This window comes from Zeus faber (assembly GCF_960531495.2).
Source record: "Zeus faber genome assembly, chromosome: 5".
Lineage (NCBI taxonomy): Eukaryota > Metazoa > Chordata > Actinopteri > Zeiformes > Zeidae > Zeus > Zeus faber.
In genome coordinates this window covers 29,775,919-29,792,072 of record NC_137192.1, presented here as the reverse complement: position 1 = coordinate 29,792,072, position 16,154 = coordinate 29,775,919, and the positions used below count along the sequence as shown (strand labels likewise).

Genomic DNA, 16,154 nt, shown 5'->3' with positions numbered 1-16,154 from the left:
CCGCGGTCGGGACACGGGGGGCGGGGGCGGGGGCGGGGGCCCGGCTTCTTCCCGGCGGTTTCTCAAACTGAGCACTAATGTGTCACTTTTTTTTTAGGCTGTTCGACCTTGGGTGACGTAGTGTGTGATGGCGGCCCAGGCATCCCCACTTGGGGAACGGGAGAGAATGGGAGGAATGTATTTTTTCAAACGCTCATCTATTACATTTCAAAGCCAAAGTTGATTTCTTCTTTGTTTGTTTATTTTTATTTTTAAATCAGTGCGACATTGTGCCGCGGCCACCAGAGGGCGTGGCTCTACCAACAATTGTGTCGCTACTTTGTTCAAGAAAGGGACTTTTTTTTTTTCTTTTTTTTGTCTGTTTTTTTTTTTTGATTTTCCAGTAAGTCTGATTCTGCGTCAATGCTGCGTGGAGGAATCTTTTAAACATATTAGAATTGCACAAATCATGATGAAGGGTATGGTAGACTCTCCTCGCCATTCTTGCTGTCAGGGCCCAGTCAGAGACGGCCACCCTGCGTCGTCCATGTGCGCCGCTTTTTTCCTGGACTTCAAAATAAAATCTGCCCTTTGTTCGGCTGCCAGATAAGGGTGATTTAGCGGCGATTCTATCAGTTTGACACGAGGTCATAAAAGGAATAAAAAGAAAGCTGTGATACAGTTAATTGGAAAATTGGGTCTTTTGTCAGATCCTATACTTTCACAATACACCAAGAGCCCTGCATGCATCAATGATCACCATTTTTTTTCGCATATGCCTTTGTTAATGAAAACAACGTATCTGTAATAATTTACGCTGCTGCCGCTGGAGGTTGTTATGAACTCTGTTTGGTCCTTATAAACGGTTGTCTTGTGCTCTTACCATGTATTTGTCGTGTACGATTCACCAAAACAACATTGTGTACGTTCCTCTTGTGCCGACGCAGGAACGTGTGTTTGGAATCACTTTAATAAAAAGTATGTTTTATAACGGCCATGCTTGTTTGGCTGCATGTCGTACGGCGCAGCCCGCCGAGTGACGGCATGGAGGCGACCGCTTTAAATACGCGGGGACTCATACGGACAGATGCTTGGCGTGTTTTGTTTTGGTTTTTTTTCTTCTCTTTCGTCCCCCCGGAAAGTTTTGGTGGAAATTCCTGCTTACGTGTGTTGAAGGCCTGGTACCTGCAGAGGAGGCTTTACGGACTTAGAATTTTTCAAAAAAAAATTTTCCTACGCAACCCCCCCCCCCCAGCCTTAATCCCTTCCTAATCTAAAGAAAAGCCGCCGTGGTGATAGGTGCTGTTTTGATAAAGTATTATACTGGGTGAGGAAGGTCAGTTTTTGGGGCATCAGCGTGAGCTCTGCACCGCCAGGGAACAGGGGCCGCTCCTCCGCCCGGCGAGGCCACGTCTCTCTCCGTAGGAAAACAGCCCCGACGCAGCGCGGGCAGAGCCCCAAACGCCCGGCAATAACCTGCACTTTGAAGCCGGGCAATTATTCAATCCCAGCGCATTTTTATTTCGTCCCCTCCGAGGGGAGGTGGGGGTGCGGAGCGTTTTAGGGGTTTGATTTTGTCAAGGCAAACCCCCGCCGCCTCACCCCCCCCACACACACACACACACACATGCACGCACACACACACACACACACACACACACACACCCCCTCCCCCAACAGAAGGAAGGACTTTGAAGTTGATGTGAGAACGATGTGGATGGATTTAAGGCTGCACACGTCCATGTTTGCCGCCATGAAATGTGGTGGAGAAGCGGCGCAGGTAGAGAAGCCGGCGTCGTTGTGAGGGCCGGCCGCGGCCGCCGGCTGGCGCTGCGCCGGCGGCCTCGTCAAGCAGAAAACATTGCCCCCGTCGATGCTTTATGAAGCTATGATCTTTTTTTTTTTTTTTTTTTTTTTTTTTTTTTCTTCTTCCTCGTTTTTCCACCCTGCTGCCTTGTTTTAAGGGACATTTCTTGCGCGAGTTGCATGTTAATTTGCGCCGCACTGGTTTCTGTGCGAGCCCTCGGGGGTTTTTCATTGCATCAAGGTAATTGCAATGTTGTGGTTTAATCACCATAGTAACATTTTTTTATCTAGCCCGTTATAAAGTGCAGTGTTCAGAGACTGAAAAACAACCCAGTTTACTTTCCACTGAGCGAGCCGTGGCCTTTGGAACCAAATACGTCTTATTAAGTTTATACGCAGGGCCCGTAAAAACGTCTGTTTTTGTGTGGTATGTAAAGAGGGGGAGGGGACTCGTTTTATTCAATTACGGGGACTCCTTTCTGCCCGGCTCGAGGAAAGGACTCGGAGCCCCGAGCCTTGACTCGCCGTCTCGAGGAGGAACGGATCAAAAAGCCAAACATCAGGGAGATCCCAGACGTCCTGCGCGACCTTTACGCAACGTCCCCCCAGAGCACCTGCCGGGGGGGGACCGTCCACGCTGCCGCCGCGTGTTGGCTTCCAGACGCGATTGTGTGAATTTGCTTTTGCGCACATCGATGACGTGCTCCCACAATCAATAACGTGTCGTCGATCTCACGCGGCCTGGAAGCAGGTCGGCCGCGGGCCAAAGCCAAAACGGAGCTTTACGGCGGCCCACCTGCCGGGGCCTCGGTCGCCACGCGTGAAACAACCGGCTACCTCAGATGATTCCACCCCCCACCCCTCATCCCGTCCCGTTGGTGATTTTTCGACGGTGGGTCCGGTGCTCGGAGCACGTCGCCGTGCGCTCACGTCTGCGTCGACGCTCGCCGCTGTTAAAATCGATGAATATTACCATGAAAATTAATGGTGCACAAAAAAAAAAAAAAAAAGCGGCAACGGAGAGAAATCTGAATGAAACGCAAACATCTTGAATTGGTCGAGAACCAGATGGTCTCTTTGACATTAAGAAGCCGCTTTGGCATTTTGGAAAGGCAGTTTCGGCATGATTTCCTGAAGAACTTCCGCAAAGCGCGCTACAAAGCCAACAGATATTTAAGCAATATCCATGGCAATTTACAGTTTTATTTACAAACCAAAACACATGTTCCCAGACCCCCCCCGCCCCCCCTGCATCCCTCCTGTATTTCTCCTTAATTCCACGCGAACACACTGCTGCGGTGCACCCCACCCCGCCCCACCCCCTCACCCTGCACACACACACACACACACACACACACACACACACACACACACACAGACACACACACACTCGCACAATTATACATCAGCATATACTCTTCAGTCATCACTTCCCGGCGACGAGCGCTCGCTCCCCGGGTCCGCCGGCTCCGAGCCTCCCTGGCCGGTGCCTTCCTCCCGCCGCGCCGCGCCGCCCGCTCGGCCTCCGGGACGACGGCGGAGACCTTGCATCTGAAACGTTTTAGGCAGAGACACACATTGGCTTGTTTTTTTTGTTTTTTTTTCGGAGCACAAAGGGACATGCCACGGCGCCGGGCGTTTGAAGTGGCTTTACAAGGGGAGCCAGAACCAGAGGAGGGGATTAGAGAAACCATAAAGGAACGTTAACACAATGTAACTCTGCTAAGGTCATGTAATCTAATGGAAGCGGGGGATTGATTCAATGTGAAGGCGCGCCGCCTTTGAAGCCGTCCGCAGAGCTCCCTCGACCGCTGCTAATGCAATAGCCCGGCTCCGGGAGCGCGGCGTTCCTCCACGTTTTTCCCGCTGGCGTCCCTTGCGCGGGGCTCCATCGATCCGCCAGGCCGGAGGCGTGGGTTAATCCGGCCTCCCGCGGCTAGGACCTCGAGATGGGGCCGGCGGGGGGGGGGCGGCCGCGCCTGGAGAGAGGCTCGACTTGCAGCGGCGGCCCGTTTCCGTCAGCGCCGCGCAATCCCTCCGTCATCGTCCGATAACATGATATATCGTACAGAACATAACCACAACCGACCCTAACGAGTCGAACACGGCCAAAATGCGGTGGCTCGGTAGTGGCTGCAATCAGGGAATTCCACTTGTTGTAAGATGTTTTGGATTTCTGGGTGGAGTCCAAGAGGTTTTTTTTTTTTAAATCTGAATGTTCTTTTTCAAATAAATGATTTCATCAGGCGCCAGGACTCACTTTATTTATTTTTTATTTTTTTTTGCGGGGGGTGGCACATTTTAACCCGTGTCCTTCAACGGGCGTGGACAGAGTTTAGGTTGTTATGTTATGTATGTTCGGTCAAACCCTGACATTGTCGCTGTTGCGATGACAGCGCCACTATCCGGGGTACCTGCCGCGCGGTCGCTGCTGAGTCACCGTGCATCCTGATGACCTCGCAGAACAAAGTCAACATAAGACATTTGGAAAGCTGAGTCAGTTGTGAAAGCAACAGTTGGACACAGTCACAAGCTGAACGCGGCAATGCTGAATCGCCACGAAAGAACTTCCGCTTTAAATATGATGAGGGCGGACAGCTCTCCTTGCTTTATTATTCCCCAAAAGGCGCTATTTTTTTCCTGTTCTGCTCTCGTGGTGCCCGGATGTCACGACCCCGCACGCACGGCACGCACGCGGGGCCCTCGTCCCGGGCTCTTATTTTGAAAACCGTCCAATTTATATTTCAAAGTAAGAGTTCAAAGTCAGGCTTTCTCGTCTTGTTTTTTTTTTGTTTTTTTTTGTATTTCTTTCTTTCCCTTTTGCTACACATGTGCCCAATCATGGGATTTTAAACCTAACTAGTCCATCCTCGTCTTCCAAGGACCTCTGACAATGAACAAAGCGAGCCTGCAGCCTAGCTTTTAGGCTCGCCTAACTTCGTGTTTGTCTCACATCTCCGCCCAGACCATTTCATGATGCTGCGTCCCCGGCTCAGCTGTGAAGTCCGCCAGGACTGTTTGTGATGTGCTATGAATGGAACCCAAAACTTAAACACTGTAATCAGAGCCAGCGCAAGATATTGACTAAATTACACATGAAAGCGGGGACAATTGAGGAAAGCTTGAGTATTAAATAGTAATATTTATTACAGCCTAATGCAAGTAAATACACAGTTGCTAAACAACAAGAACGACTGATTTGCATGAAGCCATTTGCCTCGGGGAAACAGCTCTGGCCGTCATCTGCCGAACTGTTGTTGTCGTTAGAGCCACAACTCAAAAGGTGTGTGTTTCTGAGCGTGGCAGAGCGCCCTCATATTTGATGCATCTCGTTTTCCTGTTGTCCTATTTTACCTCCGTGTCTCCTGTGCGCACCGCACGACAGAGACCAAAATTCCTCGTGCGCGTAAACGTACTTGGCAATAAGGACCGTCCTATTTCTGATTCAGAATCTGACTTTGATTCAGATTCGGACTGAGATTGCGTGATGATGTGCGAACGTTCCTTCCACGTCGACCCCCGCCGCCCATCCCACGGTATAAAAACTGAAGGCACGATCCCTGAACCCATAACTCAGGAAGGAGAAGTGCAAACTACACTCCGTGTTCACAGGTAGTTGGGCTGTCATTTGGCTTTTCTGACTGTAACCCCCCCCCATTGTCCTTCACCTCTACTTTATAGCAGCAGTTCTACAAACCTCAGCCCTTCCCCCACTGTTCCTGCACCCCCAGCCCCCACGCCCCCACGCCCCCCATCCCACACACCCATACACCATCACCCCCAAACTCCTCTAAGTGGATACCCCACAGGAAGGGCTTCTCCAGGGGGGAAATGGGTCCCAGATGTCTGCCTTTGTCCCACTAGGCTCCTCGGGAGGCATGGAGCCATGGAGCCATGGACGGATGGGCTGGAGAGGTGCGGCGCTCGTGTGCTGCGTGCAAACATCAGAGGCAGCGTCCGGGCGGGGCGCGGCAGCCGGCGGCGGTGGGGGGGTTAACGTGAGCGTAAAAATATTACAGATTGGTCCGTTTGCTGCTAAGCCGCTATGGGTTTTGCCGACGCTCAGCTGATTGGTCACGCGGCGATTGAAAATCAATATGTCACTGATCAGCCGGTGCGGCCGATGATCCGTCCGGCGTACGAAGATAATCGAATTCACTGCGTTGCAGATTTAAAGAATTATTTTCTATTTTCTGGAGGACTATCAAAGGGGGTTTTTTTTTTTGTTTTTTTTTTTCCTCCATCAAAAGGGTCAGTTTTTTTTTTGGTTTTTTTTTGGTCCATCATTTCAGTGCGGATCAGTTTAGACAAAACCATGTGTAGAGAGAATAGAACCGGACAACGCTCTTCGTTTCTTTGATATCGGAGCACGCTCCCTTGATATATATTTCTATATCATCTATTTTCAGCTCCGGGAAGGGTTAATTATGACCCCCTCAGAAATAAAAAGAAAAAGAGAACGGGGCCGGAGTGTTTAGTGAAACATTATGTCAGGACTCTGACAAGGAAATGAAATGTGCAACATCAATCAGCGTATGCGGACGGAGATCAAACGAGCCTCCACACTCCTGCATCTGGTTCTGTTTGGACGGCCTCACTTTTTTCCCTTTTCCCACTCTTTTCTTCTCCCTTTCTTTCCCCTTTTTTTTATTCTTCTCCCATTCTCACCCCCCCCCCCCTCTGTTGTTCTGCAAAAAAAAAAAAAAAAAAAAGGGGGGGGGGGGGGGGGGGGGGGGGGGTGCGTCACACCATTCCTGTTCGCCTGCTCGGTGCGTTGGCTCAGTTTTTCCATTTTGGTGGCATGGCAGCACGCTCCTCCAAGGTAAGCTCCAGCCCCCAAGGTCAGCTCCGGCAACAATGGCTTTCCTGTCCCTCCGCAGCGATCCGCTGTCTCCGCGCCAACGTGTCCGCCGAGCCCACGTCTAATTCCATCTAATCCCGGAACTGACTTGAAATTTCTATGACAAAAAAGGGCCTGTTATGTAAATACTGCCTCATACAATCAAATACCTCCGTCCGCTGGCCCCGCTATTTTGCCAGATGAGTTTGTGCTCGGTGATTTGATTGAACCTGACTGGGATCCTGCTACTTTCCATTGATCTCCCGTCTCCAAATGAAATCTATACCAGCGCAATCACGGGGCTCATCAAAATCTGCCCAACTGCTCTGCGAGCTCGCTTATGGTTCCCTTTAATCCCATCGCGCCCAAATTATTGGACGGAGTTCCGTCACAACACTGTCATAACGTTGCATTCCGCGAGGCTTTTTGGGATGAATACCACCTCCGTGCCTTGACACGGCTCTCGGCGACTTGATGTTCCCTAATAAGTGCTTCTTTTACATTGACGGAACATTTATCAAAAATATGAAGACGGGCGAAAGAAAGGAGATCCTGTTTTTCCAGGGGAACGTATTTCGGTGCTGGTAGGAAGTGTCTGTTCAAAGCAATTAGGATATATTACGCTCGGAAACAATTCCTTTATGCGCTGTCATGAAAAAACAAAGTATTTACTGCAAAGTCTCCCACCGCTCCCAGGATTTCTTCACAGTGATACGTACATGACTCACGAGCGCTCTGAAGGTGTGACGGGGGCCACTGTTGTGAAAGAGAGGAAACGATAGCGCCGCGGGAGATCCCTTTTAAGATGTTTTCCCAAACCGTCTCCAAGATCATGATTCTTCGAGATTCTTCGTTGTCACACGCAGTCGTACAAGTACGGTGCCTTTTGCTTAAAAAAAGACAAAAAAAACAACCCCAAATCTGCCCTGTTTGTGTATGAGTGCTCTAAGTATGTGAGGGTGTGTTGCGTGGAAATGACGGTGTGCATCTCGGCGCGGGCGGGGCTGAGTGGCTGCGGAGCAAGAACATGTGCCGGCTCTGCCACAGGGCAGGGATGGCACAATTAGCGGCGCCCTCACCTCGCCGGGCCGGGGTCAGCGGCACTCTGAGGTCAGGGGTCATTGAAAGTCCTGTCTGGGATCCGTCACTATCTCCATGGAGACGGGGCCGGGGAAGAGAATCTGATTGGCTGGCGTTGTCAGCAATATTTGAATTGTTTTTTTTTTTGTTTTTTTTTTTTCTCTGGACCTCATTAGTGGTCATGCGTGCTTTAAAATAAAACCAATTTTCTGTTATTTTATAATGACTGTGAGATCAGTATCAGAAGACGTTTTCAACTCATAATACAGCATATACACTGTATATAGTCTTCATTTAATAGTAAAAGATTTTTTCAGGACTTCATCATTTGTCACGGTAGTATTTGTGTATTTGATCGTGATTCTCTTTAATAAAGTTTCTTCTTCTGTCTGTAAAACTCTTCATTCTGGTAATGTTATTTTCACAAACTCTCTGGAAACTGTGGTCTCTCTGTGGTACCAGAGATTTGTTTTCATGAATTTGATAGTTATCAACATGAACCACGTCACATCAGGCAACGCCCCCCTTGCCATCATTTGAGAAAAAAAAAAAAATCTTGTAATCCTTTGAAATATTCGATTGAAGAATTCACTTTTTTTGTGTTAAAAAAACTCTTTTTTTACTTTTTCAATGTTTTTATTATTATTTTTTAGCTGAGGAGCACAGGCTAAGGTAAAAAAAAAAACCAAACAAACAAAAAATATATATATTCTTTAAAGTGTTACATCAAATGAGTGTTTTCTGCAAAAAAAAGTTCTATAAGATCTGTTCCTAATCTAATAATAAATTGATAAGGCAGAAATTCCGGCGAGTGGGTGCAGACTAACGGCAGGCGAGCCGCAGCAGAAATCTGGAACCCATAAAGTTTCAGACATCTCCTGCAGCATTAGACACAGCGCTTCTCATTGGTTCGGAGAATCACTTACCCCCTTCCTCTGCCGTCCGCCCAGCGAAAAACACACTTCCTGTTTCCCTGCCTTGCTAAACCCAAACCACACCCATTTAAACGCCGTTAAGCCAATGGGAGCTGCCCGCAGGCCCTGGTTTACCAGATGGGTATAAAAGCATGGGAGGTGGACCAGCGTGTCAGATGGTTTGTTGTTGTTCCGACTGCCAGGTTGAGATGGGAATGTGAGAGATTTAACGAGGCAACCCCGGCAGCAGGACGGTTGGAGTCGGAGTAACACTCGGTCCAATGGAGCATCGGCCTTAACGTATCTCGACATCCATCTTTTCGTTCTTTGGAGCAAGAGAAAACATCAGAAAATAACCAGCACACTTGAGCTTTGTCGACGCCGCAAAAGGTCTCGATAGCCAGAAGAGAAGGGGAGGAAAAAAAACGGCGCTAACGTCGGCCCACCTTGGAAGGTCACCGCCGGGATCTACCATGAGAGAGGTGACGTCCGACTCCCCGGAAGGGGGCCTGGGGGCCAGCGAGGAGGAGCTGGAGAAGGGCTCCAAAAAGGGCCTCCAGGCGGGGAACCGAAAACGCTCCCCGTACTCCAAGAAGGACAGCCTCGGCCGGGCGGAGGAGGCCAGCGCCGTGAGCCCCGGCGGCCTGCTCTCGTCGGGCCCCAAGCGCCTGAAGAAGAGCCCGACGGCGGTGGTCTCCCTGGCCCCCACGTCGCTAGGGCCCGGGCCGGAGCAGCCCTTCGAGGACCTGCACACCCAGCGCGTCATCGCCAACGTGCGGGAGCGCCAGCGCACCCAGTCGCTGAACGATGCCTTTGCGTCGCTACGTAAGATTATCCCCACGCTGCCCTCCGACAAGCTCAGCAAGATCCAGATCCTCAAGTTGGCGTCGCGGTACATTGACTTCCTTTACCAGGTGCTGCAGAGCGACGAGATGGACGCCAAGCTGGCCAGCTGCAACTACCTGGCCCACGAAAGACTGAGTTACGCCTTTTCCGTCTGGAGGATGGAGGGCGCCTGGGCCATGTCCGCCAGCCACTAGAGTCACCTTTAACCTCTCCCCTCTGACCCCCTCCCAGCCTTATCTCTGTCCCCCTGCCCCAGCCTCTTCTCTGCTACTCGTTCTTGACGGCTGGACGTTTCGGTCTTTCTAGTCCATGCTGTTTCGTTCCAGAGCCGTCGTGCATGCCGTCCGGGCGCGCCTTGCCTCGCCTCCGTGCTCGGTGTAGTTTGGTCACCCGCTACACCGAGCCCCATTCAGCATGGCTACTATGGCCCTATCTCCCGATCCGCACCTTTTCCTACTTTACGCCGGTTCCCCTTCTTTTGTCCACAACATTTTAGCCCAACGCAACAAGCTGGTCCTGTGAAGCCCCTCAGGTATGTACATAACATAAACAGTATGTTAACTCAGACACAACACACACACACACACACACACACACACACACGCACACGCACACGCACACGCACACGCACACACCTGTACGTGACCCGTGTCTTTAGCGCTGCGCAACCGGTGTGGTCTTGGTGTTTCTTTCTTGTGCCAACAGGATGGCCAGTCAACCACAACATTTTGTAAGATCTGTCATTTCCAATCTAAATATAGAATTCTGAGAGAGCAGGGAAACACAACGCGGATTAGCTCCGGGGCCAATGGGGTAAACACATGGAGGCCAGATATTGAGCCACTTCGCCTTCGCTGGGAACAAAACCTTTACATTTATATTTTCAAAATAGCGACAGTTTACTGGTGTATTGTTTGAGGCTATACAGTTCCAAAGTTCAAAACAAAAAAAACAACACAATTGCGACAATATACACGTATGTATTTGAATTCCTTCTGAAATACAATTATCTTACATTGTATATGTATAATAATCTGCAATTCAAAATTTGTAATCAGAAAATATTCTATGAAATATACTTTAGGGAAATAAATATATACTTTCCACTGAATCAATAGCTCTTAGTGGATATATATGAATTTAAACAAACAGCAAAGTGAGAACAGTTGAATGTGCATAAATGCGATCATTTTATTTAATTTTTTTGTGAATAGTTCACACAGAGCAAATTCTCAGTTGGCTTCTCATGACCACATCTACAAAACAGTCATTTGGTCCTAAAAGTATATAACAAGGAGATTTTAATGTTCTCAACACCAATGTCTACACTAAAAAACAAAATGATTTAAAATCTTTAAAATACTCTTTCTTGTGTTAGTATGCATCCAATATTTTTAGGATTTTGGGGATTTTCCATAAATAATGAAACTTAAATAACAATCTAAATGTTTGTTATTTTCAAAATTGGTGTGGTGGTTAAATTTCATACTTTAACATTTAGTATATATTATATATATATGCATATTTATATATATATAAATATAAATATATATTGATGTATCCATTATTTTTAGTAGTTATAAACAATAAACCTTACATCAAACATCCCTTAACCACTGTCTACTTCTCAATTGTATTAATATTTCCTTTTTTTTTTAATTTCCCATTTTTTTCTATTGCAACTTCTTTTTCTATAATGTATTTGTTTATTTTTCAGTCGGAGAAATTAAAGAAAATATTCTCGAATAGCAACTAATATAATTTCAAACCTTCACTTATATATACTGTTAGGTATCAGGAAAAATGAACTGACAGCCTAATTTGCATAGATTACAACCTGTTCAGGAAAACCCTACATGTTTTCCTTTCCCAGACACTTTTCCGTTTCTTTTTCGAATCATACCAAAGGACACACAAGTTACAGATAGGTGCATCAGGGACAAAGGAGGGAAAATTAAAAAAAAGAAAGTGCATCTCTCTCTCTCTCTCTCTCTCTCTCTCTCTCTCTCTTTCTCTCTCGCAGTCTCCCCCCTGCAGCCCAGAGCTTTCTCTCCTGAAGATCTTGTATCCAGTGTCGTGCAATCAGGCCCCACTGGGGCCCAGACAAGCAGGAACCTTTAGATTGGAAACAGTTGTGAAGCATTAGGAAGGTGTGTGTGCCAGGGGGGCACGGGGCGTCCTGTGCGTGTGTGCATGTCAAAGTGTGTGTGTGTGAGTGTGTGTGTGTGTGTGCGCGCGCGCACGTGCGTGTGCGCGTGGGTGTGTGCACTTTGTGCAGGAACGGTGCAAAACCACCGTTTTTTTTTGAGTGTGCATTTAATGGCTTGTGCACGCGTGCAAATCGGCACATTAGTGCACAAGAACCTTCCTGTAGACGGATTGAACGGTGGACGTGACATAAAAAATAGAGGTAAATACCTGGCGCCGTGCTGCTCGCGGGACTGCAGACGACAGGCAGCGATACGAGCGTTTGAACAACGTTGAGTGAGTGAAAGGAGATGAGGTGTGGACAGCATTGAGATATGGAGGAGTGGAGGTCGCTGTGTAGGGTGGAGGTCACTGTGTAGGGTGGAGGTCACTGTGTAGGGTGGAGGTCACTGTGTAGGCCGGTTGGAAACCATAGCGAGAGCAAAACACAGAGCTTGACATCAGAGAGGTGAGAGATTAAGATGAACACACTAGTTCTCTAAAATAGTTGAAACAGATTTGGAGACTGTTCGGCTTTGGCCATTTGCACGCACACGCACACACACACACACACACACACACACACACACACACACACGCACACATACACACACACATACACACAGCCACTCAGAATTGCTGCCCACAGTCATGGACCAGCACTTCTCGGCGGCTGCGTCCGTACAGAAATCACAAAATCCACAATGGCTGGATCTAATGCAACCTAACCTTCGAATCCAAACGTCCCAATAAAATCCCCGACGAAATACACAAAGCAACGACACACTCTCCAGCACATTCTCCAGCACACTCTCCAGACGCACTCACACATGATCCCCGCCACAACTTGCAGCCGCCGGCCATGTGCGCGCTCCAGGTGTTCCACTGTGCACGACTATTAAAAGAAAACCTCTACGGGGCCTGGAGCTGACCTCAAAGCTTTAAAAACCACCGTGCATGGAAACCCAAGGCCCCTGCACGGCGCGGGGCCCCGGCGCCCTTGAAAAGCTCGCCGTAGTCATTACCCACCGGCCTGACCTCTCCCCCGCCGCCCCGTCCTTCGCGGCGGCCGCCACGTCCTTCGCGGCGGCCGCCTCGGGAGGCGTCGGAAAAAACGCGGAGACCCACGGTCGTTCTGAACGCCAAGTCCAAGACAACGGCGGGATCCCCCCGCGAAAAAACACTGCTTGTACACACACACACACACACACACTGATATTGTGTGTGTGTGTGTGTGTGTGTGTGTGTGTGTGTGTGTGCGTGTGTGTGTGTGTACGAGCAGGTGAACGTTGTTAAAATGATCTTTTTTTTTTTTTTTTTTTTTTTTTTTTTTTAATAGTGGCTGGAGAAGCACAAGCGATTAAGTGTGCACAAATTAAACACGCGCACACTCGTGCAGCCCAATCGGACCGGGGTTTTTTCGACGGTCGTGTGGGTGTCCCGAGCGGTGCGGTGGGGTTTATAGCGTGAGAGGGCTGTTCTGTTTGAGCTGGCAAAAACAATACGCTCCATTCTGTTTATCCTCCAATCAAAATGCCTGTCACTGCTCTTTCCTCTGCCGGAACCCCTGGCTCCGCGCTGTGTATATATACATATAAGTGCGTGTGGTGGGGAGACCACGTGTGTCAGGCGCTGGACCCACCAGCTGTTGGACGCTCCGCCATGCATATTAAATCTCTGGCTCGGGCTCCGGACGGATCCGGGACCAGATGCAAAAGTCCTGCTCGGTCCATCTGCACTTGTAAAGAAACCCGAAAATTGGCCCAATCAGAAGATTGAGATGCTCATCGTTATTTTTAGAGGGTTAAAACTGCATGTGGGGAGTGCAGGTGGGGACTTTGTGTCTGTGTGTGTGTGTGTGTGTGTGTGTGTGTTTTCCAAAATCACAGAGGAATATCTTTAGTTTGACACAAACTTAGGACAAAAAAAGTAAACGCCGCACTTTATTGTTAGGAATTGTTGAGTGATGTGTCAAACATGGTTCCACTGAGTCTTTCTCTCTCCGATGATCAACTATAAATGCACATAAACGTGGTGTAAAACAACGTTACGAGCGAGCTCCCCGTGCCTTTCGAGGGTGGAGGGAAAGAAGCGTTGGCGACGCCCTGTTAGGCCTCAAGATGAGACGAGACGTTAATTTATATGACGGGGAAAACAAGCTTTGGCGAGATCCACCTTCATGTTGGCGTTATGAGTCGTATGATGCGATGACACACACAGACGCACTTTCTCCTGCCTCTCTCTCTCTCTCTCCCTCTCTCTCACACACACACACACACACTGACAGTCTGGGATCTGGGTGTGTACGCTTGTTCAAAACTCGGTGGAGACCTGGGCATTGTGTCGTCTCCTCCTCTGGTTTTCCTCCGCAGACCTGTCCACATCTTTCTTTCTTTGGCCCCCGGAGATCCCGTCACTTTTGCGAAAGTGCACTTTGCAACAGTTTGCAAGAAAAAAAAAAAAAAGGCGCTCTTCATTGAAAAGATCTCTCGGAAAATAAGACCGGCGGAGGCGCGTTCGGGACGAGCGCGACCGACCGATGCGTCTGTTAAAAAAACAGGAAAAGGAAAGGTGTCGGAGGCACCGACGAGCGGCACCGCGGCGCTACGTCCGCTGGGGCTGTTACCGCAGAACGCCACACTGGCAGGGAATCACAACCACAGGCTGGGGGATAGAAACGCCGAAAACACTGGAAATGACTCTGGAACTGCCCTCATATGGAAGGATGGAAGTGATGCTGCAAATGGAAAAAATATCAATCGGGTTCCATAGTCCGGGGTCAGATTGGGTGAACAGGCTAAAATATATTATCACTGTCGTTGCTTGTTTGGGTGTTTTTGTTTATTTAATATTTATGTTTTTTTTTTTTTTAATAGATTAAAATTACTTTATATTTCCAACTGAAAAAAAAAGTGTATGAGGGAACCCTTTGTTTCCCTTAATGCGTTTATGAAAAGGACGTCATGACATCAAAGTTGGGATTTGACGCGTTGCAAGATCCAATCTGCGTTTTCTATGCATTATTTACACATATATAAAATAAACAAAAAGAGATCAAACGTCGCTCTTAACGGCCTGTCTCTGTGTCTCTCGTCTCTGTTTAGCAAACGGACAAAAGGACGCTTCCATCCCTCGTCCAAAAGGAAAAATCTGTCCCCGACCGACACGCACGGCCGCCACGAGGATCCCTCGCTTCCTTTGATTCATCTTTAAAAAACACCTTCTCGCTCTTCTTCTCGAGTGGACCGGACACGCCGCCGACCACGAGGTGTATCCCTTCTTCACAATACGCTTTTTTTTTTTTTTTTTACCTCCCCCCTCCTTCCTCCTTCTTCTCAAAACACCAAACACTGGCGTGGAGACGTGACGGTGGAGCCGCGGACGTTCCCCGAGAGGGAAAAAACGAGGAAAACCTGACGCCCGCAACGAGGAACAGAGGCACAACATGGCTGCTGACTCCCAATTTTTCTTTCCTCTCGAAGGCTTCTCCACAGTAACTGTCTGGCCCGTCTGCAGTAAATATAGAATAAAATGACTCGCTGCCAGGCGGACATGAAAATGTCCAATAACGATGGCACAAAGATTGAAAGCGGGCGGCTACAGCCAATGAATGTTTACAGCTAAAATGCTAATAAGCTAATTGCTCTGGCTCTCCCCGCCCCGTCGCGTGGGTTAGGGAAATCGATGCATATGTCCTTCCTCCGTACTGTACCTACTTTAAAACCTCTTTTGCATCTCTGTGTAAGAAAAGAAAGACGTGTAGTAAGAAAACAGTGTGTGTGAAATGAAGAGCGCGCACACCTGCCTTGTGGTCCCCACTTTACATGCGCCCCGCCCCGCCGCCTGCAGTGTATTCATAAATTACTGATATGTCATTACCCACAATTCCCTTTGTTGTTTTTTTTGGGGGGGGGGTCTCCTATTGCGCGTGTTTTAGGGGGAGATGTAGAAAATATTATTTTAGAATGTAAAAAAAAAAAAAAAAAATCTTAATTATATGTTTAGTGTTTACCGCCACTGGGATAAGGATTGCAAAGTTTATGTTGTGACACATTCTCTGCGAAGGACTTACAAGAAGGTTCACCTTTCCTAAAAAGTGTCAACATCCTATAAATAAGGCGACGTTATACAGGATTTATTTGCCCGGAAGCAGTTTAATTGCGGGTGGACCCCATTTCCTCTGTTGTGTCGTCTTGTGACTTTAATGATTCATTATTACAGCTTGTGTATAATAAAGTTTTTTTTTTGCAGAGACTAAGTTCTAAATGTCGATTGTCTCCAAATGCATTGAACGGCAAAGCAGGTCTGAATGGAACTTTGGTCTAAACACAAATATTGCAACGACGGAGTGAATACCATTAAGACTTTATTCAGAAAATATTTCTGAAAACCAAAACTATTAAAAAAAAAAAAAAAAAAAAAAAAAAAAAAAGGACAAAGCGAAATGAGGACGAAAAGAAACAAAAGTCAAAAATCAAAGGCATTATGTACAGTGTACAGAG

The 16,154-nt window shown here is 48.1% G+C and overlaps 2 protein-coding genes across 2 annotated transcripts in view; one reads left to right on the top strand and one right to left on the bottom strand.

The window, feature by feature from the left end:
• Positions 1-8,839: 8,839 nt before the first annotated feature.
• Positions 8,840-15,906, top strand: LOC307231024 (twist-related protein 2-like). The gene is made up of 2 exons (XM_080001557.1): positions 8,840-9,997; positions 14,757-15,906. The coding sequence occupies exon 1, from the start codon at positions 9,093-9,095 to the stop codon at positions 9,657-9,659; it is 567 nt and encodes a 188-aa protein (XP_079857683.1). The 5' UTR covers positions 8,840-9,092; the 3' UTR covers positions 9,660-9,997; positions 14,757-15,906.
• Positions 15,907-15,967: 61 nt separating this feature from the next.
• The window catches only part of LOC307230392 (histone deacetylase 7-like), a 50,288-nt gene continuing 50,101 nt past the window's right edge, over positions 15,968-16,154 (bottom strand). The window contains exon 25 of the mRNA XM_080000750.1: positions 15,968-16,154. This exon is cut by the window's right edge and continues 2,426 nt beyond it. The gene's annotated coding sequence lies outside the window, so the exon portion shown is untranslated.

Coding starts and splice junctions, on each gene's coding strand:
- LOC307231024 (XM_080001557.1), top strand. CDS start 9,093: ATGAGAGAGGTGACGTCCGACTCCCCGGAAGGGGGCCTGGGGGCCAGC.